The sequence below is a fragment of the Prionailurus viverrinus genome, chromosome D4 (assembly GCF_022837055.1).
Source record: "Prionailurus viverrinus isolate Anna chromosome D4, UM_Priviv_1.0, whole genome shotgun sequence".
NCBI lineage: Eukaryota > Metazoa > Chordata > Mammalia > Carnivora > Felidae > Prionailurus > Prionailurus viverrinus.
The window spans coordinates 47,899,528-47,922,905 of NC_062573.1; the positions used below are offsets into that span (position 1 = coordinate 47,899,528).

The following is a 23,378-nucleotide window of genomic DNA, read 5'->3' on the forward strand; positions in this document are numbered from 1 at the left end:
GAAGTAATGACAACAATACAATAATAATACTTGGGTACTGACGTCCCCCACTTTCAACAATGGATAGATCGCCTGGATGAAAAATCAACAAGGACACAGTGGACTTAAACTGTACATTAGAGCAAATGAACCCAATAGACATACACGGTATATTCTATCACCCGATGTGTCACAAAACAACTCTTAGACAATTTTGAAAGACTGAAGTCATACCAAGTATCTTTTCTGACCACAATGGTATGAAATTAAAATCAGTAACAGGAGGAAAACTAGAAAATTCACAAATATGTGTAAATTAAGACACTCCCGAACAACCAATGGTTCAAGGATAAAATTTTTAAAAAATCCTGGGGTGTCTGTGTGGCTCAGTCAGTTACACATCTGACTCCTGATTGCAACTCAGCTTGTGATCTTACGGTTTTGTGAGCTCAAGCCCCATGACGGGCTCTGAGCACTGATTGAACCTGCTTGGGATTTTTTTTTTCTCTCTCTCCCTCCCTCTCTCTCTGCCCCTCCCCCACTTGTGCTCATTCTGTCTGTCTCAAATAAATACATAAATAAGCTTCAGAAAAAGTAAAAGTAAAAAATCCTACGATTTCTCATCATAAGGAAAATTTTTTCCCTTTCTTTTCTCTTTTTTTGAAGGATTTTATTTTTAAGTAATCTCTACACCCCAAGTGGGGCTCGAACTTACAACCCCAAGATCAAGAGTCTCATAATGTACCAATGGAGCCAGCCAGGTGCCCCTTTTTCTTTCTTTCTTTCTGTTAAAACTGTATCTATATGAAGAGATGAATGTTAGCTGAACCTATTGAGGTAATCATTTCACAATATATATAAATCAAACCATCGTGCTCTACACCTTAAATTTATGCAGTGATGTATGTCAATTATTTTTCAATACAACTGGAAGAAAAAGAAATTTTAAAAATCTTGAAACAAACAACAATGGAAACACAACATACCAGAATATATGAGATGCAGCGAAAGCAGTGCAAAGAAGAAAATTTATAGTGATAGGGCCTACATTAAAACATTATCTCAAATAAACAACATAACTTTATAACTCATGGAACTAGAAAAACAAGAACAAAAGAAGCCCAATTAGCAAGGGGCGCCTGGGTGGCTCAGTCGGTTGAGCGTCCGACTTCAGCTCAGGTCACGATCTTGCGGTCCGTGAGTTCGAGCCCCGCATCAGGCTCTGGGCTGATGGCCCAGAGCCTGGAGCCTGCTTCCGATTCTGTGTCTCCCTCTCTCTCTGCCCCTCCCCCGTTCATGCTCTGTCTCTCTGTCTCAAAAATAAATAAATGTTAAAAAAAATAAAAAAAAAAAAGAAGCCCAATTAGCAAAAAGAAGGAGATAGCAAAGAAGGAGATAGAAGGAGATAGTAGAAATAAATGAAATCGAGACCAGAAAAACAATAGAAACAATACATTAATGAAACTAGGATATGGTCTTTTAAAAAGATAAACAAAATTGGCAAATCTTTACCTAGACTTGCCCTGAAAAAGAGAGGACTCAAAATTTGAAATGAAAGAAGAGATATTACAACTGATACCACAGTTATACAAAGGATCAGAAGAGGCTACTAGGAACAACCATACATCAACAAATTAGACAATCTGAGAGAAATGGATAAATTCCTAGAAACATACAACTTACCAAATCTCAGTCATGATGAACTAGAAACCCTGAATAGACCTATAATAAGTAAGGAGATTTAATCAGTAATCCAAAACCTCCTGAGAAAGAAAAGACCAGGACCAGATGTTTTTGCAGGTTCTATCGAACTTTTAAAGGAGAATTAACACTATTTCTTCCCACACTCTTGCAAAACATTGAATATGAGGAAAAACTCCCCAACTCATTTTATAAGACCAGCATTACCCTGATACCAAAGCCAGGTAAGGATACTGTAAGAAAACCATAGACCAATCCCTGAAGAATGTAGATGTAAAAATTCATCAGAAAATATTGACAAACTGAATTCAATGGTACATTAAAAGGATCATACACCTTACATGAAATGGTACATTAAAAGGATCAAGTGGGAATTCTACCTGGGATGCAAGGATGGTCAGCATATGTAAATCAATAAATGTGATACACCAAATTGATAGACTAAAAGTCTATGATCATCTCTATAGATACAGAAAAAGCATTTGACAAAATTCAACAATGTTTATGATAAAAACTATCAACAAATTCGGTAAGAAGGTATATACCCCAATGTAATAAAGGTCATATATGGCAAATTCACAAGTGGCAGCATACTCTAAATGGTTAAAAGCTTTGCTTCCAAGATGAGGACAAAAACAAGTATGCCCACTCTTATCATTCTTAGTCAACATAGTGCTGAAAGTCCTAGCCAGGATAATGAGACAAGAAAAGGAAATAAAAGGTATCCAAGTAAGAAAGAAGAAGTAAAATTGTCTCCTTTTGCAGATTATATGATATCACATGTAGAAATTTCTCAAGATTTTACTAAGGGGTGCCTGGGTGGCTCAGTGGATTTCAGCTTATGTCATGATCTCACAGTTAATCGTTTCAAGCCCTATGACGGGCTCTGCATTGACACTGTGGAGCCTGCTTGGGATTCTCTCTCTCTGTCTCTCCTTCTGCCTCTCCCCTACTCTTGCATGGGGGCTCTCTGTCTGTCTGTCTCTTTCAAAAATGAATAATTAAATTTGAAAAAAATTTTAAAAAAAGATTTCACCAAAAAACTATTAGAACAAGTCAACAAAATAAGTCAAGTTTTAGGATACAAAAACAACATTAAAAAATCGGTTGTATTTCTATATACTAATGATGAACTATTGAAAAAGCAAATAATTTCATTCACAATAGAATTGAAAACAATGAAATACTTAAGAATAAAATCAAACAAGGAAGTGAAAAATTTATATACCAAAAACTATAAGACATAGAATTGATGTCTTGATGGAAGAAATTAAAAAAGACATAAGCAAATGGAAAGATATATTCATGTATCAAAAGTGTTAATGTTGTTAAAATGTCGGTACTACCCGAAGCCATCTATAACTTTGAAGGCAATCACTATCAAAATTTAAATGGCATTTTTCACAGAGACAGAACAAACAATCCTAAAATTTCTATGGGAGCACAAAAGACCTTGAATTCCGAAAGCAATCTTGAGAAAGAATAAAGCTGGATGCATTATGTTCTCTAATTTAAAAGTATATTGCAAAGCTATAATAATCAAAATGCTATGGTGTTAAAACAGTATGGCATAAAAATAGGCATATAGATCAGTAGAACAGAATAAAAGAGCTCAGAAGTAAGTCCATGCAGGGGTGCCTGGGTGGCTTAGTTGGTTAGGCATCCAACCTTGGCTCAAGTCATGATCTCATGGTTCATGGGTTTGAGCCCTGTGTTGGGCTCTGTGCTGACAGTTCAGAGCCTGGAGCCTGCTTTGGATTCTGTATCTCCCTCTCTCTCTTCCCCTCCCCTGCTTGTATTCTCTCTCTCTCTCAAAAATGAATAAACATAAAAAATTTTTTTTGAAGAAGTAAGTCCATGCATATGTGGTCATTTAATTTATGACAAAGGAGCCAAGAATATACACTGAGAAAAGGACAGTAAATGGTGTTGGGAAAACTGGACAGCCTCATGCAAAAGAATGAAAACGAACCACTGTCTTATGCCATGCAACAAACAAACAACAACAAAAAACAAAAAACTCAAAATAGATTAAATACTTGGATGTAAAACCTTAAATCATAAAGCTCCTAGAAGGAAACATAGGTGGTGAACTCTTGACATTGATCTTGGCAGTGGTTTTTTGGATTTGACACCAAAAGCAAAGGCAACAAATGCAAAAATCAAGAAAGTAAGACTACATCAAACTAAAAAGCTTCTGCAGAAGAAGCAGTCAACAAAATGGAAAGACAACCTGCAGGATGGAAGGAAATATTTATAAACCATATATCTGATAAGGGATCAGTATCTAAAATGTGTAAAGGACTCACTGATATAACTCAGCAGCAAAGAAGCCCAAACAATCTGATTTAAAAATGGACAGAAGGCTTGAATAGATAGTTCTCCAAAGAAGACATACAGATGGCCAATAGGTACATGAAAAGTGCTCGACATCACCCATCACTAGGGAAATTCCAGTCTAAACCACAATGAGATATCACTTGCCCCTTGTTAGAATAGCTCTTATCAAAAAGATAAGAGATAACAAATGCTGGTGAGGATGTGGAGAAAAGGTAACCCTTTGGGCATTGTTGGTGGGAATGTAAGTTGGTATAGCTACTGTGGAGATTATTCACAAAATTAAAAATAGAAGTGTCATATGATCCAGCAATTCTGCTTCTAGGTATATATTCAAATGAATGAAAACAGGATATCAAAGAGATGTCTATATTCTTTTTTTTTTTTTTTAATTTTTTTTTTCAACATTTATTTATTTTTGGGACAGAGAGAGACAGAGCATGAACAGGGGAGGGGCAGAGAGAGAGGGAGACACAGAATCGGAAACAGGCTCCAGGCTCTGAGCCATCAGCCCAGAGCCCGACGCGGGGCTCGAACTCACGGACCACGAGATCGTGACCTGGCTGAAGCCGGACGCTTAACCGACTGCGCCACCCAGGCGCCCCGAGATGTCTATATTCTGATGTTCATTGTGCCATTATTGACAATAGCCCAACACATGGTAACAACCTACATGTCCGTTGATGGATGAATGGATAAAGCAAATGTGATACAAATACATGATAGAATATTATTCAACCACAACAAGAAGGAAATCTTGCCATTTGCTATATATATATATATATATATATATATATATATATATATATACACATATATATATTTGCTATATATATGTATATATATATATATATATATATATATGGACTTTGAGAGCATTATGTTAAGCGAAATACATTAGAGAAAGACAAATACCATATGATCTCACTTATATGTGGAATCTGAAACAGTTGTACTCCTAGAAACAGAGTAGAATAGAGGTTACTAGGGGCTGGAGGGTGGGACAAGTGGAGAGATGTTGGTTGAAGGGTGCAAACTTTCAGTTATAAAATGAATAATTTCCAGGGATCTAAGGTATAGCATGGTGACTCTAGTTAATACTGTATCGTACGCTTGAAAGTTGATTTGAGAGTAAAGCGTAATGTTCTCACTGTAACAACAAAATGGTAATCACATGAAGTGAATGATGTGTTAACAAACATTATTGTGGTAACATTTTACAACGTATGTGTGTACCAAATCATCACATGGGAAAACTTAAACTTATGGCGTTGTAGGTCAATTATATCTCAATAAAGCTGGGGGAAAAAGATTTATTGCCCTAAAGGTATGCATTTGGCCTGTGACTTAATGCTCAACATAGAGCATTTTTCTCTTTTGTTTTAAGGCAGTGTCAAAATACCAAAAGCGCAAGTCAGGTCATTCCAATCAATCCAACTTGTTGCTTGATATGTACGTCAAGTAGGCAGAAGATTCACTGAGTCTTTTTTTTTTTTGCTTTTATATGAGAGAAATAGTCTCTTTTTTTTGGACTATCCTCTTCTTGTTTTTTGAATTAATTTATTTTTGAAAGAGAGAGAGAGTGTGAGTGAGCAAGGGGCAGAGAGGGGGAGAGAGACAGAGAGAATCCCACGAGGAACAGAGACAGGAAAAGAGAGAAAATCCTGAAGTGGGGCTTGAGCTCACTCGATGCGGGGCTCGAGTATACCTGATGTGGGGCTCAAAGCTCAAACTCGATGCGGGGCTCAAAGTGTACCTCAAGCTCACCCAAAGCGGGGCTCAAGCTCATGAACCATGAGACCATGACCCAAGCTAAAGTCAGAGGCTTAATCAACTGAGCCACCCAGCACCCCGAGATACTCTTTTTCTTATCCAAGCATAATAAGAACTGTTTATAGGAGCAGTGGTTTTAATCAAGGGAAGGTCTCTCTTAACATTCATTCTAACCATATAAAGAATAGTCATGAAGTCCCTACACATCCTGGTTAGCAGTTATCATCTTTCTGTTCTCCATGCAGATTTTAATCCTTCCTTATGATTTATGGATATCTGTTTTTTGTTGATGGCTGACAGATATTACAGCAGCCCCCGATAGCTGATTCTTGGGTCAACTGCAATGATCTCTTATTTGCTTTTCTTTGAAATAAGCTATTGTGTTAAGGATTAAGGATCAGTAGCTTGGGGAAAAAAAAAAGTTTTTCTAATTTACCTGCTCCGTGTTGGTATGCTCTAGCTTCGTTCCAGTGGAAAGACATGAAGGCTTTACACATTAACTATGTGCAATCCAGACATCTGAGGATGGAACCGACGGCTGACCAGTTCATGGTGTATGTCACAGATGGGAAGCGACGCTCCTTGGAGATACCGTTTCACGTTATAATCAACCCCACAAATGATGAAGCTCCTGACTTTGTAGTGCAGAATATTACAGTAAGAAAGATACCAGAATTTTCCATTTCTTTTTTTTTTTTTATCATTTTCTGATTTTGTTTTCACCTAGCTCATTTACATTGGTCCAAGTGTCCTTAATACATTAAGTTGACTAGAAATGGGGAGAACACTAACTAGATTATATAATGCAATTACTTGAAAAAATGGGTCTAATAATAATGATGGTGATGATAGTAATAATTGCTAACATACAGAATTGCATCAATGTGAGTACAGTTACATATATATATATTATATAATATTATATATTAGATATATATATATATATATCTGTATATTAGATGGAGTCCTTAGTGGGTTGTAGGTACTATTTCAAGTCCTTTACATGTGTTCATATTGAATACTCACAATAGGCTTTTAGGGTGATGCTATTGTTATTGCTATTGAGTAACTGAAAAAATGAGGCATAAAGAGGTTAGCTTAGTGGCCCAAGATCCCAGGGCTTGGAAATAAGTGGCATAAGGAGTGGTACATGGGAAATTTGCACCCAGGCAGTTTGATTTCCATAGCATGTCCTCTTAACTAATACTGTAATGACAAGGACTCTTAATTCACATATATTAAGGCATCTTTTTATATAACTATTTATAAAGGTATATGAAATGAAAAAACTGTAATTTGAATCATGCTTTTTATGTAGTTTAAAAAATATTTTTATGTGAAAATGTTTGTTAGTTTTATTTAAAAATTCAGATATATAGTTAAAGTGGCCATGATATCACTCTACAGATAACATCTCTTGTCTTTAAAAACATGATAATAAAAATATATAGTTATACAAGTTAGAATATTGAGAAATATACACAATGAAATATGACAGTCTGTCTCTTCAACAGCCCCTACCCAAAGCCACTCCCCATTGACTGCATTTTTAGTAATCCTTCAAAAATAATTTGTGCACATGCCAGTGATGTGTGTGTATGTGTGTGTGTATGTGTATATATATGTATATATATATATATAATATATGTGCAATTTTTCTATATGTTTTACTTATAAATCAGGGATCGTATTATACCTACAAATCTCTACTTTAAAAAAAACCTACCTATGTATATTGGGAAACTTTTCATATTAGCATATAATATTTTAAAACAATTCTATTGTTTATATATGATTATTTAATTCAGACATACGTATAGAAAATCTTGATTAAATGGATGAGCACAGGCTTTGAAATAAGACGAACTTGGGTGTTGCTGTTTACTAGTTGTGGGGTTCTGGCCAAGTTATTTTTTCTTTATGCTTCTCTTTCTTTATCTGCAAAATGTGCATCAAATCCTTAAGGGGTAGCCATGATGATCAAGGTGACCAGGCACATACTAGACCCTTAGTAAACAGGTGCCATTTGTATTATTGTTATTATGTTTGTCATCTTTTTTTCAGACATTTCCCAAAGCAAATATGATCTATTTTGAAACCATTATCTAGCCTTATTTGTCACTAAAAATTATCAAATTCTGAATACAAAAGTCTTTATTTGATATGCATTTTCTTTTTTTTTTTACATTTATTTATTTTTTGAGAGAGAGAGACAGAGCACAAGTTGGGGAGGGGCAGAGAGAGAGGGAGACACAGAATCCGTAGCAGACTCCAGGCTCTGAGCTGTAAGCACAGGGCCTGACGCGGGGCTCGAAATCACAAACCATGAGATCATGACCTGAACCAAAGTTGGATGCTTAACCAGTGGAGCCACCCAGGTGCCCCATGGATATGAATTTTCTACTGATTGTTCACAGTATATGAGAGTCACCTCACAATGAGATTTGAGAGCCAGCTCCTGCCCTTCCTCTTCTATTGGCCCATGGGTTTCTCTGGAGAGTACTTCGGTAATTATGAGAGAGAGGAAAAACTGTATAAATGATTCCTTCTGTACTTAACTCTATTGTTTTGTATCTATCTAGGGTTGGAGTTTCTGAAATAATTAAGCCATTGGGAAATTGTCCCTTGCTCTTCTCCAAAAGTAATTATGCTTCTTACCTGTGTACTCCTTAGAGAAGCTGTTGAAGAGTAACAAATACAGACCTCCATTGTTATTGGCAAAGCTGGCTTTAAGCTTCAAGTGATTTTTTTTAATGTTTTTTTTTAATGTTTATTTATTTTTGAGAGACAGAGAGAGACAGAGCGTGAGAGGCGGAGGGGCAGAAAGAGAGGGAGTCACAGAATCCGAAGCAGGCTTCAGTCTCTGAGCTGTCAGCACAGAGCCCGACACAGGGCTCGAACTCACGGGCTGCAAGATCATGACCTGAGCTGAAGTTAGATGCTTAACTGACTGAGCCACCGAGGCACCCACAAGTGATTTTTTAAAATAGTCATATTTATTTTGCTTTCTTGTGGAAAAGTTATTTCTCTTGTAGACAGTCAAACTTGATCAAGTCAGGATGCAACTTGCAAAAAAAAAATGGGGTTTTAGTTTAAGATATGATAATCCATTTCAAAACTGCTCTGCTAGTAAGCTTCTGCATTTTGTGTATATTGATCTAAACCTTTTATTTACAATCTCAGTCAATGAAGTGTACAAAAAAGAATCCCAAATGTTTTCAATGGAATTTTTCAGTCATGTCGTAAAGTAATTTATCATTTTATAAATGAGAAAGGTTGCCATATAGTGAGTCCAAGAGTCTTAAGCTTTATGAAGAAGGGTAATTAGAACATATTTTAGGTTGCTTTATTAAAATTCTTGGAGAAAAACACGAGTTATCATCAAAGATAATTTCATAATTGTATCATTGCACATTAAATTATGATGCCATCTTAGTGCTTAATAAGTAAGACCAGGGGTGCCTGGGTGGCTCAGTCAGTTGAGTGTCCAACTCTTGATTTGGGCTCATGGCATAATCCCAGGGTCATGGGATCGAGCCCCACGTTGAGCTCCACACTGAGCTCCACACTGAGCATGGAGCCTGCTTTAGATTCTGTCTCTTTCTCTCTCCCTCTCTCTCTCTAAAATAATCAAATCAAATCAAATCAAAAATAAAATAAAATAATGTAAGGCCAGATACAAGAAAATCAGCATCATTTTAGCCCAAGTATCAGAATGGCAAGTGATTCTTCTTCATCCAAGTGCCGTGGAGACTTGTGGCAGGAAGGCTCTCTCAGTAAGAGAGGCTGAAGAGAAAGGACATTTTCACAAATCTAAACCATATGTATCCTTCATGGCTAACATGCCCACCCGGCCATGAAGACATTGCTGGTCTCCTCCACCCTTTTACACTTCTTGTTTAACCATATTTAGTAGCACTAGATATTTTCTTCCTTGCAGTATAATTATGGATGGAGCAGCCTTCGCAGTCTCATGTACCTTTAATTTTTTAGCATATTCATATCCGCACAGCATGAAGCACAGTGCATCGCAGATTCCCGATAGACTTCTGTTAAATGTATATGTTCTTCTTATTTATATCTTGCTTTATTTCAAAATAGGAAACAAATATTTCTTTTTTCTCTTTATTCTCACTATGGGAAAAAGATCAAGACAGCTAAGTACCATGTCAAGTTCTAAATGGCTGGATCCTACCTGAAATGAAAAACATTCAGTTCTCTTTGCCCTTAAAGAATTATTAAACCTGAAGTGGGAGGTGGGTGTGGGGGAGGGAGTTCAGGAAAATTAGAGGCATGAGGATTGGGGAGAGATGAGGGGCCCAGAATTAAAATAAACACCATTATGCTTCCAGAAGCATCCTTCTCAATTGTTGTTGATTGCATTTGAAATACAGAAGGTCTTCCCATAATGACCAAAATTAGAAACCTAGCCACCCCCTCCCGTGTGAATAGCTGATATTTGTACTGTTTCTAAAGCAGAAACTTAAGAAATATGAAAGCAACGAGGTCCAGGAGGTTAAAATAACAGATTAGGTTCTGAAGGTGAAGGGTCTACAGTTACTTTTACAACTGAACTCTGTAAATTCCAGAAAGCAAACATTCCTTTGATTGCTTTTTCCCTGACCTTTGAATTATGCAGAGAAAAATTGTGTGTGTGTGTGTGTGTGTGTGTGTATATGTGTGTGTGTGTGTATCCTCTGTCCTTTATGGAAATGAATAAAATGCTTTGAAGTAAGTCTTCAGAGAAAACCGGAGAGGGATTAATAAATGTATTCTTTTCTTCCAAAGTCATGTTAAACAAGCCATTTCTTTTTAGGACTCATTACACACAAATTTCGTAGAAATTTTTCAATAGAGTATCTTAAAATTAGTTCTTTTGGGCAATTTCCTAGCAGAAAGACAAATTTTATTTCTACACACCTGAGCTTTTGACTTGTTTTTGTTCAGGTGTGTGAGGGTCAGAGGAAAGAGTTGGATACCTCCATCATCAATGCTGCTGATCTAGACGTTCCCAAGGACTCCTTGCTGTTCAGCATCACTCATAAACCGCGCCATGGCTTCCTCACCAACGGGATGCTTAGCAAAGAGTTTCCTCCAAATAAGCAGCCTGCCAACCCCAGCCAGAGGCATGAACTTATTCACAGCTTTTCCTTGGAACTTCTCAAGAATGGTATATCACGTTCCACTTCGTTTCATTTGTTCTTGTTGATTTCCTAATTTAGCCCAGAAAAGATAATAATAACTCACAGGAATAAGAAGTGAAGAAATGGCCTTCAACTACTGTATTCATTCATCTCTCAAGGGTTTTCTCTGGGCTCTGGATTAATGTAGGGCATGAAGCCTCGGCTAGAGAGAATGGGTAGTTGAAAAGGAAATAAAATGTCTTCTTTCACTTTGGGACCATCAATAAAAATGATACTTGTGATTTGGGGTATTTTAGCTCCAACTTTTTCATGTCATAATGAAAAATTCCTTTTTAAAACTACTGAGATCATGGACCTAAATTTGAAGAGATTTGTCTGCCAAAATTTCTATGTTTGAAACGAATATAGAACCACATATAATAACTCATTATTCTCCATGGAGATAATTTGTTCTTTAAGGAAATGACACGTTGGAATAGCAGCCTGAATTATTTTTTAATTGCTCTTTCTAAAAAATCAATTTTATCCCATTTTCCGAATATAAACACACTTTTGAATATTGGAGAAAAGGATGGTTCTAGAATCACTGCCTATTCTCACTCTCCTTCCTGCCTTCACATATTGTTTCCCCAACCTGAACCCCCTTTGCTGGGCTAGCCAACACTGTGCCTTCAGAACCAGGTTACCTCTGACCTCCCCGTGGAGCACCCCCTCCAGGACTCCAAACTCTTCCCTTCCTGTGCTGGTTTCATCTCTGGGCCGGTTCAACAGTTATTCTGTCTGAATTTTCCCCTTCCCCAACTAGGATAAGTGCTCTGCCTCCAAGTTTATTATGCAATAGTTGTTCAATGTCACATTTGAACTTGAAAAGCTAATTCATATATTTCTTAGTTTCTATCAATTGTGAAGAATGAACTCCTGGCACTTAAGTTGATGATATGACCGAGTTAATAACCATGTGTATCAAATAATACAGTATGTTGTGACAATAGTTTTTTTCAAATTTAAGACAAAGGAAAAGAAGTAATTATTCAAATTTTGCTCTCAAGAAGTCTGTTTTCTAATTAGGTTAAATATTATTATTTATTATATTCTTAGGTTAAATAAGTAGGCATATTGTGTAAGTTCGCACTTATGCAATGATTTTGAAGAAAAAATAAAAACAGTTTACATGAATTAATCCTTTGGTTAAAACCTTGGTGGCCTTCTCAGAGACTGGATTTTCATCTTTATTTTATTCTTGATTCAGTTAGGGTTAATTTGGTTTAAACTTTAGTATATTCTCACATACATCCCCCACCCCAAACATACAGAACTTATAAGACTGCTACCGCCTTATGTAATCTGAGGTTTTTTTCTTATCAATTATGAGAAACTTCTTAGTTTTTATTTATTTTTTAAAAGCCCTTGACTTTTTATTTTCTTTAATTAAAATTAAAAAAAAATTAATGTTTATTTTGAGAGAGAGAGAGAGAGAGAGAGAGAGAGAGAGAAAGGGAGGAGGAGGGAGAGACAGTACGAGCAGTGGAGAGGGAAAAAGAAAGAGAGGGAGCGAGAGAATCCCAAGCAGGCTCTGTGCTTTGAGCGCAGAGCCCCATGTGAGGCTCTATCTCATCAACCGTAACATCATCACCTGAGTGAAAATCAAGAGTTGGACACTTAACTGACTGAGCCGCCCAGGTGCCCCTAAATTTCTTATTTTTCAAATGTTAATTGAAAAACATGGTTTGTGTTAACTCCAGCTTTTCACTGTATGGATTTACTGTCCTCTCCTTTCGTACAACTATCTTCCATTTTTAAATATGCAGATAGCCTTTCATTTCTTGAATTTACAAACTACACCTAAACATGTCTTATGTCTATTTTTGTAACATAAATCTCAGTCCACCTCTCATAGAATTTTTTTGCATAAAATTTTATAGTGAGATTATTTGGTAAAAAGAGGTGAGCATTTATAATACTTTGAGGGAAAAAATTGCCGTTGCATGATACGCACGAACATGCCTATTTTCCTAATCAAGAATGAATAGTTTTAATAACTTGTGCAAATGTGGTAGTTGATAACAGTCTCTTATCATGATCTTATTTTGAAATTCTCAGATTATGAGTAATTTACCATAGTTTCATGTCCATTAACCATATATGTTTCACCTTTTGGAAACTGCTTGATAGTGTCCTTTGCCCATTTTTCCATTGATTTATATTAACTTATAAGAGATCATTAAATATTTGATATGTCCCATTTTTGTCACACGTTACAGACAAGTTTTTCTAGATTTTATTTGCCTTTTAATTCATGTTTCTTAAGTACAGAAATCACAAACTGTAAGTAGTGCAATTTATCATTATTTTCCTTTACATTTTCTTTCTTTTGTTTTTATAATAGGAAGACATTCGGCACTCAGAAATAAGATATAATTCACATGCCGTAATATCTATCCATTTAATTAAGCCTAGAATTCAGAGGTCCTTAGTATATTCGTCATCATGATCAATTTTAGAACACTTTATCATCTCCTAAAAGAAATACCCTACTCATTAGCAGTCATTCTCACTCCTTTCTTCCTCAGCCCTTGGCAACCAGTAACCTATTTTTTGTCTCTATAGCTTTGTCTACTCTGACATGTCGGAACCATATAAATGGAATGTATGATCTTTTGTAACTGGTTTCTTTTATCTAACATAATGTTTTCAAGATTTGTCCATATTGTAGCACAAGTCAGAACAACTCCATTCCTTTTCATTGTCAAATAATATTCCATTGTATAGACATGCCACATTTACTTGATCCATTCATCAGTTGATGGGTATTTGGGTCACTTTCACTTTTGACTGTGAACATTCATGTATGTATAAGTTTTTGTATGGATAGATACTATCATTTCCCTTGGGTTTGTATCTGGAGTGGAATTGCTGCGTCATGTGATAACTGTGTTTAATATGCTGAGGAACTGCCAAACTGTTTTCCAAAGTAGCTGCATCATTTTATATTCCTACCAGTAATGTGAGAGTTCCGATTTCTCTGCATCCTCACCAACGTTTGTTATTGTCTATCTTTTTATCATAGCCGTCCTGGTGGGTGTGAAATAGTACATCATTGTGATTTTGATTTCATTGCCCTAATTGTTGATAGCGTTGAACGTCTTTTCATGAGTTTGTTGGCTATTTGTCTATACTCTTACATCTTCTTTGGAAAAATGTCTACTCAAATCCTTTGCCAATTTTGTAATTGGGTTGTCTTTTATTATTGAGTTGTAAAAGTTCTTATTATATTTGGAATACTAGACCCTCCCTTATCAGATATATGATTTGTAAATATTTTCTCCGGTTCTGGGGGCTGTTTTGTGCTTCCTTGATAGTATCATTTTTAGCCTCAAATTTTTAATTTTGTTAAGATCTAAATTATCCACCGTTTTTGTTTTGTTTTGTTTTGGTCACTTGTGCTTTTGATATCTTATCTAAGAAACCGTTACCTAACTCAAAGTCACAAAGATTCATTGTTATATTTTCTTCTAACAGTTTTTCTAGTTTAGCTCTTACATTTAGGTCTATTATCTATTTTGAGCTAATGTTTGTATGTAGTGTGAGGTAGGGATCCAACTTCATTCTATTGCCTGTGGCTGTTCAGTTGTCCCAGTAACATTTATTGAAAAGACTATTCTTTCCCCATTGAATAGGTTTTGTTCCCCTGATGGGATTCAGTTGATTGTAAATGCATGAGCTAATTTCTGGACTCTCCTCTATTAGATTAATCTATACGTCTATTCTATAACAGTTACACATTGTCTTGATTACTGTAGTTTTGTAGTAAGTTTTGAAAATGGGAAATGTGAGTCTCCAACTTTGTTCTTTTTTAAGATTGTTTTGGCTGTTCTGGTCTCTTGCATTTTCATATGAATTCTATGTAGGTTTTTTAAAAAAATAGTTTTATATTTAAGCTTTGATTCATCTAGAATTTATTTTGGTTATTGGCTTGAGGTAGGTATCTAACTATAATTTTCTCCAAATAATGAACCATTATTTTCATACAGTTTATTAAATAATATATCCTTTCCTCACTGATTTCTAAATAAGAGCCTTATCAAATACTAAAGTATTTAAATACAATTTTTTAACGAACTAAGAGGGCAATCTTACTTGATAAAGCAGTTTAATTTCACCCTATGTAGTGATTAATGAACTCTTGCTGATACCAATACCTTGGAAATTAAAAGGGATTATGTGTGTTTCAGAATGGCTTAATCATAAGAAAGATTTACTTTCTCTCTTTTTCCCCTTCTTCCAGGAATGAAGTTGATGTATGTGCATGATGACTCAGAGAGCCTTGCTGATGACTTTACAATCCAATTGTCAGATGGGAAACATAAGATATTAAAAACGATTTCAGTAGAAATCACCCCAGTTAATGATGAGAAACCAATGCTGAGCAAGTAAGCTACCTGAAGAATTCTTTTCAGATGCTCTAGAAAATTCTGAAGTGTGGAAGATTAGGTGCAAATGTAATGTGTGTCTTCCAGACAGAAATGAGTCTTTGACAACTCCTGTCTTTCACAACTTGTCCCAACTACTCAGACACCTAGAACCATGAGTGCAAATGTTAGTTAATACAACATCTCCCTAACAATTCTTAGGTACACCCTTTAATTATTTGATTTCCATCTAAAAGTTCTACTTAGTTGTAAATAATTCAGAATGACTGAACCTACAATATGGAATGAACGGTGTACCGAGTATTTGAACACATGTATATATACACGCACCTGCATGTACACACACATACCAAAGTGCAATAGATGTGTAGATTTAACTAGAATGTGGTCATATTAACTGCAGACAGTCCTTCCTGTGAAATTGATCAAACTTTTACCTAAGAGTGGCTGAGGGAAATATATACATGCCATTTCTATCATCATCTCGGTATTTCAGTATCCACCAGTCCCCTGTGTTCCATATGGATCAACTCTCCCCTGCTACCTGATATCAAAATGATCACCTAAATGATCATTTAAAAATTCTGCGCTGATATTAATTGCAGACTGTCTCAGTATCTCCCTCTGCAGTTGATCAGTTTGAAAATAGGGTACAGAGGCTTCATCAATTATATTTCTATAGTTCTGGTCATTTCTCTTATTACCAGCACTGTACAAGGGTAAAACTTTAGAAGGCTCAACTTTCTCTAAGGCTGGATGCAGAGAAGTGTCTGCTTCTTGGGACCTCTTTGACCACTTCACCCCAGTATTCAATGGTGCAGCAGTGAGAGGCATTGTGTGGACAGTCCTAGCTTTTCGCAGGAAGTGAATAACTTCCTAAAAATGTGTAAACCCCCAAAGTCTCCTCCACTTTGCAGAAATGAGGACCTCAAACAAGTCCCTTCTCTAGCCTGCCGTTCCTTCATGGGACCTTACTGATGAGTAAGGTCCTTGAAAATCATTATGGGAAAAACTGATGATAGTTTTTTGGAGGGTTGCATCTCGGACGTGAGTTTAACTAAAAGTATTCAGAAGAAATTTTCATTTTCTGTTATATAGGTGGAATGTTGGACTGGCATGACCTTGATTTGTAAAAGTGAAAATATGAAGGGTATTGCAGTAATATGAATCCTCTGTCTGATGACCTGACTGCATCTGAGAGGAAGAAAGAGAGATAAAAACTAGTGTTTATTAAGTGCTTACTATGTGACAGACACTGTACTGGATCCTTTTACAGAATGTATTTCCTTAAATCCTCACCAGAATTATGGGAAGTGGGTGTCATTATCCTTACTAAGAAAACTGAGACCAGACTAGTAAAATAACAGGGCACTCACTCACCTCTGTCTGACTATTTCCTGCTATGTTCTTGCCAATAAACTGCCTGGGACAGTTCATCTACAGAATTGCCAAATCTCCTTCAACTCTCTTCCAAGTCCCTTCTTTTTCTTTCTTTTCTTTTCTTTTTTCCTTTTCTCCTGCGGAGCGGTAGTTATATTCCCCCTTCTTTCCCTTCCTTGTGTATCCTTGGGTGGATCACCTTTTGCCTCCTCCCAGAATGTGCTCCGTTATTTTTTTCTCTCACGTCGTTAGTCTCTCCCTTTCCGTTCCTTCTGCTAACAAGGACGGGTTGTAGTTAGTGGTTAAGAGAGCAGATTCTGCATCCAGACTGCCTTGGTGCAGCCACTGACCGGTTGTGTGGCCTCGAACTTGTCACTTAACCTCTCCCGGCCTCTTTGTCAGCCTCTTTGTAAGTGGGGATAATAACAGCATCCTTTCCACAGGGTTGTAGCAAGGCTTAAGTGAATTAAAAGACGCAAAGGCGCTTGAAAGACTGTCCAGTACCTAGTGAATGCTCCTGAGTGTTAATTATTACCATTATTGCAAGCAGGTATTCTCATCCTAAAAAACTAAAACTGCGAAGATGACCCAGTTCCTCATTTATTTCAGTGCCAAACTATTTGGAGGAATCAGCTTGTGCTCGCTTCGGCCATTTCTGCCCAACCTCCCCCACCTTATTAAAGCTGCTCCCTTAAAAGTTACCCTGGGCTTTCCCAACGAAACGAATGGCTCGTCTTACCTTGCTGGACCTCGTTAGAGCATTTGGCACCATTTCTTTGGTAATTCCTTTCGGATGCTGTGGTAGATACTTTGGGTTCTCTGGGTCATGCTCTCTTAGCCCCCCGACCCCTCCCCCCACTCTGATTATAGTCGCTCTTGTGGCAGAATGTACCACACGCACTGTCGGGGCTGCTTTACAAGTGCCCTCAGTGTGTCACCTCACTCGCTGTGTCGCACAGGGATTCTCTGCAGCAGCACTGGCTCATTCCGCCCATGTCCAGACACCGCTGAAAGCACTCTGATGGTAGCTCGTAACCCGTGGGAGCTAGTGGGTGAAATAAATGTCCCACACTTCCATCCTTCAGCAGTACAATTCGAAGCATATTGTACATGATTCTTCAAAGGACCCTCAGGAGCACTGAGCCCCATTGCTGGAAAAACAGCTTTTGTTGCCTTTCCCTCCTGCCCTGTCTCACTCCTTGCCTCTTTCTCTTGCTTCCTGGGATCACTTCCCAAATAAATTACCTGCACCGCAGTCCTTGTCCCACACTCCCTTTCAGGGTAACTCAGACTGTGACATAATTTCTTCTCCTTTGGCCCCTCTGGCATTTAATTCTGACACTTTCTTCCTGCCAAACTCCTTACCTTCTTCGTCACATTGGCTTCCTTCCTGCATTGATTAATCTGTTTCTGTCAATGGCACCACTAATCTCCATAAGCAACCAGTCAACTGATTCGTGAGGCTTCTAGGAGTAATGGGATTAATATTCTCTAGGAAAGAGGTGAGTAAAAATCTCTTGCTACTGCCAGGGAAGATGTCAGTCCTGGAGAGGGTAAGAAAGGCACCAGGTAAGAGTGGTTAGAAGTGAGGTGTCTGGGCTCTGGCTTCTCAGCAGGGACGCAGAAGGCGGTTGGAATGCCGGCTGGTCCTTTATCTGCATCCCAAGGAAACGTCCGATTTTTATTGGAAACCAATCTGTCAAGTTGGACAGAGTTTGGCCAAAAGCTAGAAACACAGGTGGAAAGAAATCCCTTCCTCACTTTGGTGAGACCGGGACAAATGGCTATGTCGGCCGTGGAAGGAATAGCACCAGGGAGGACCTGAGAACCACAGTAGAGGCACTTATGGTGGACACAGCAGCCACCTTCTCTTCAGGACACCACGGGCTAACCTGGCCGCTGGAGCACTTGGAAACGATCAGTCGCTGTGAAGAGAAAGCTAGCTACTCAGAACGTCACCAGGGGATGGGGGAGTGATGTCCAGGGCCGTGGATGGCCCAAGTGTCCCCCAACTCATACTGGTATTTCATAGAGGGTACCAGAACACCCGTGGGTAAGCCATTTAATCTCCTTACGTAAGTTTTTGTTGGTGAAATTAGAATGATAATACCTTGGCTACTTAGGTCCTGAAGCTGTTGTGGTAGCAGATGAAATATTGGAAACCAACCCACTTTATAAGAGAAATTACAACATAAAGTTGTGAAGTTCAATGCAGGTTAACCGTTAGAAGGATTTAATTACCTCATACCATCTTCCTCGTTGCCGACTGATTGTCTTTTTAGGACGTTCAAGTGTAAAGGGAAATGAGAGCCCATTTCACAAGTCCGACTCATCACTGGATGAGTCCACATACGTGGGATGTGGAATATCATCCCCTAATTGTTGAAGATTGGGAATTGTAATAGTCATTCTGAATGACCCCTGTGAAAGCAATGCCTTCTATTTTCCTGTCGACCTCGACATCTTCCTTTTTACAGGAAGGCTGAACTTACGGTGAAAATGGGTGAAGCTCGAATTGTTTCTAGTGCCATTCTTTCGGCCATAGATGAAGACTCACCCAGGGAGAAGATTTACTATTTATTTGAAAGGCTTCCCCAAAATGGGCAACTTCAACTTAAGGTTAGTGGCCTTTTTACTTTTGTTTTTCAAAACTAATGTGGCAGGTATAAATTTTCTTAATACACAGATTTCTGTAACTGAATTTATTCTCTCACAGCCACCTTTTGCCCAGAGGTAGAAAATTTAATTTTCTTGGTTTGGGGTGAGCTCACACTCTACTCAGTTTTCTTTACTCAACTAAGGGTATATTCAACCAGTAATAAGGTTCTTTATTGTTCCCTGTCCCTTGGGATTGTACCTAAATTTTGGGAGAGGGGGTTACTGGGGTAAATCAAATTGTCTAACTTCTGGTGAGAGCCAGGCATCCTTTGAGATATCTTAATTCCCACCACATTAAAAACGTTTGTAATAGGGGCGCCTGGGTGGCGCAGTCGGTTAAGCGTCCGACTTCAGCCAGGTCACGATCTCGCGGTCCGTGAGTTTGAGCCCCGCATCGGGCTCTGGGCTGATGGCTCAGAGCCTGGAGCCTGTTTCCGATTCTGTGTCTCCCTCTCTCTCTGCCCCTCCCCCGTTCATGCTCTGTCTCTCTCTGTCCCAAAAATAAATAAAAACGTTGAAAAAAAAAATTAAAAAAAAAAAAACAAAAAACGTTTGTAATAGACTACTCTGAAGAGCAGTTGTTGTGGATATTTACAATCTGATTCTAAAGTTCATAGGGAGAGGCAAAATACCCAAAATAGTGAGCAAAAAGGAGTGCACAATTAAAGTAATCACATTACCTGACTCCAAGACTTACGATAAAGCTGCATTAATTCAGTTAGTGTGGGTTTGGTGAAAGAACAGACAAACAGATCAGTGGAACCGAATAGAGAGTCCAGAAGTAGACCCTCCCAAAAATACAGTCAGCGGGTCTTTGGCAAAGGAGCAGAGGCAATACAGTAGAGAAAAGAGACTCTTTTAACAAATGGCGCTGCTCCCCAGTCTGATTCAGACTGTGTGCATGACAACCACGGAGTAGCCCGACACAAATTATGGATCAGTCACTTGAAAAGGTCACTTGAGGAATCCATCAAAATGTTTATTTGAATGATGGATTAAAGCCAGCAACAATAACCACCAACCATCCCCAATGTGATTATTTGACTGAGCGCTTAACTTATAATAGTCCTAGAAGAGCAGCGAGGATTCATTCTTCGTGGAACGGCTTGATTGTCTTAGATTGTAGGCACCATAGAGAATCAGAATGAAGAGCAATCGCTGATTCACTTTGAGGTACAGCTGTGTCCTTATTTCATTTCAAAGAGTAATGAAGCAGGACTGCAGTGAGAGCTCACACATTTGGGTATATGGGAACTGAAGTGTTTTGGGTGTGTGAAAATCCAGATGGGTCCAGGTTCCCGGTACGGCACCACCGAGTCTCCCAGCTCCCTTGGGGTGTTCCAAGTCTCTCCAAGACCCGGGACCAGGACTCCAGGATTCCTGGACTTTCTCAAGGGTTCTTCTATTCTGGTTGACTTTCCTTAGTTGGCCCCACCTTAAGCCTGACTCTCTTCCTCTTTGGGGGCTTGCAAAGATTTTCATCAAATCAAAGCTGGCATTTGGGAGTGCAGATGGGGAGTTGTATGGAGATGGGAGATAGCAAAAGATATCTTCTTCTGTATTTGCTTTCTCAGAAAAGATTACAAGAGAGAAAAGTTAAATAGAATTGCAGGCTGTCCAGTTTAAAACTCCAAGGAGACTGTTTTTAAAAAGGAAACTTGCAAACAGATCTTAGGTGGAAACACATAATGAGCTTGATTGTTACAATATAACTAACTTTCACCCAGTGAGCACTAGGACAGAACATACCTCTGTAGAAACATCAGATGAGCAGAAATATTAAAGAGGAGGAAACTTGATCAAATAGGATAGAAAGGGAAGGGGTAACACAATGAAGGGAGGGCAGGACAAAGCATTTTTTGCTAGGAACTGAGAATCTGTGGAATGACGTGTCAAAGGAAAGAAAAAAAAACAAACAAACAAGGTTTCACATTTTTATTTTAATCTCTTAAACCAGACAAGGAAAAGCACGAGATAATATGGTAGAGTAAATTTGTAAGATGACATTTTTCTTGAATTATGTCAGGTAACTTTTATGAGCTATTGTTAGGGAAAGCTAACTGGGAGTAAATACATCCATTCTATTTTTTTTTTTTTTCTATTTCAGATTAGTCCAGTGATAAACAAGTTTGAAAAAAAAATAGGTTTGATTACTTGTACAATGATAGGACCTAGGAAAAAAAAAAGGAAACCTCAAATGAAACACATTTAATTTTTAAAGAATCAATTTCAGAAGCTCGATTACCCACCTGCTCTCATTCATTGGAATATTCAATCAGCTATGATTGCTTATGATAAATACCTTGGAAGTGGCACTGCTGTTGAATTGCCACACGACTGTCAAAAATCCTTTAGTTGAAGGTAGTTCTTTCCCCAAGGTCTTAATTTGTTTTAATATATTTCTTTGAAAGGAAAAAAAAAATAAGGTAAAATGGCAAAAAAAAAAAAAATTGCATCTGGAGATTCCCTGAAATATCATTTATATTGGAGGTTTACAGGGGACATGGAAAATGTCCACTAACACAGCTTGGAAGGAAAACACCACGGGCGGCTGACTAACTCTGGTACCTTTCAGCTAGGGAGGGACTGGGTCCCTCTCCACCCTGGCATGAAGTGCACTCAGGAGGACGTCGATCTGAACTTGCTGAGATACACACACACCGGGGCGATGGACTCCCAGAACCGAGACAGCTTTACCTTCTACCTCTGGGATGGTGACAACAGGTCACCGGCATTTGACTGTCACATCACCATCAAGGATATGGGAAAAGGTAAAAAAGCATCTCTATCAGGGTTATTGGTCCGAACTGAGCTGCTGGAAGCACTGAAAGGTTTTCAACTACCTTCCTTCTTTCCTTCCTTCTCCCTCCTTCTGTCTTCCTCCCTCTCTCCTTTCCTTTTTGCCTTCTGTCCTTTGTACCTAAAATTCCATCATTTATGATTTGCTTCTTTGACTCCTCACCCGCTTTGCCTGGGAGCTACGGGGTTCATGACAGAAGTCCTTCTGTTTGTTATTTTTAGTTATTTTAAAGACCCTATTGGAAATCCAACCTTGCCCACAAGATGGCTGCACAGGCTGCTTAAAACAGTCAGGGTTTTCTGCTGTAAGTGAAAGTTTACCAACTCCATGTGATAACTCTAATTTTATCGCCCAGAAGTGAATTATTACTTGAAAATGAAGTTTCATGGGAAAAACATTTCCAATATAATAATAAAAAAGGAAATATAAATATTTTTTAAGGTTGAAAAATTATAAAAAGGAACTTTGCCATCGAAAAGGTTAGGCTGTTGCTCTTTTGGCCTTGAAAGTGCTGATACAGACTCTTTTAGGGGCAAGGGAGAGCATGATGAGATACTAAGCTTCTCTTGAATTAAGCAACCATTTGTATAATAGGACTCAGCAGTGTATAAATGGTAGCAGGAGGAAGGTGAAAAGAATACTGGAAAGGAAGTTCAACAGGGCAAAGTGTAAGCCCTTCGTGCCTAGCTGTCACTACCCCATAATTTTGCTTAGAGTTTACGTGAAGACGGTAAGTCCATTTCTTGTTCCTCTGTATAGTCCCAGAATCTCTGTATTTCTAGGACCAAGCATATTCTCGAATCTCCAGTACGTTCTTGAATGACCGAATGCTTCCTTTTTTGGCCTTGCTGCCAGGAAGCTCTGAGTGCGGTGTAAACCTTACATCGTGTGTGTGATAGAATTACAATTGCCCTGAATCTTTTCTCTTTTTTTTTTTTTAATTTTTTTTTCAACGTTTATTTATTTTTGGGACAGAGAGAGACAGAGCATGAACGGGGGAGGGGCAGAGAGAGAGGGAGACACAGAATCGGAAACAGGCTCCAGGCTCCGAGCCATCAGCCCAGAGCCTGACGCGGGGTTCGAACTCACGGACCGCGAGATCGTGACCTGGCTGAAGTCGGACGCTTAACCGACTGCGCCACCCAGGAGCCCCTCTTTTCTCTTTTTAATTTCAGT

The 23,378-nt window shown here is 38.2% G+C and overlaps 1 protein-coding gene across 8 annotated transcripts in view; it reads left to right on the top strand.

Annotated features, from left to right (window-relative positions):
• Nucleotides 1-23,378, top strand: part of FREM1 (FRAS1 related extracellular matrix 1) — a 285,770-nt gene that overhangs the window by 193,791 nt on the left and 68,601 nt on the right. For all 8 annotated transcript variants that reach the window (XM_047830267.1, XM_047830262.1, XM_047830266.1 and 5 more), the window contains 5 exons: nt 6,251-6,447; nt 10,738-10,960; nt 15,220-15,364; nt 19,222-19,363; nt 21,978-22,173. In XM_047830267.1, coding sequence (XP_047686223.1) covers nt 6,251-6,447; nt 10,738-10,960; nt 15,220-15,364; nt 19,222-19,363; nt 21,978-22,173 — 903 coding nt within the window. The remainder of the gene's footprint in view (nt 1-6,250; nt 6,448-10,737; nt 10,961-15,219; nt 15,365-19,221; nt 19,364-21,977; nt 22,174-23,378) is intronic.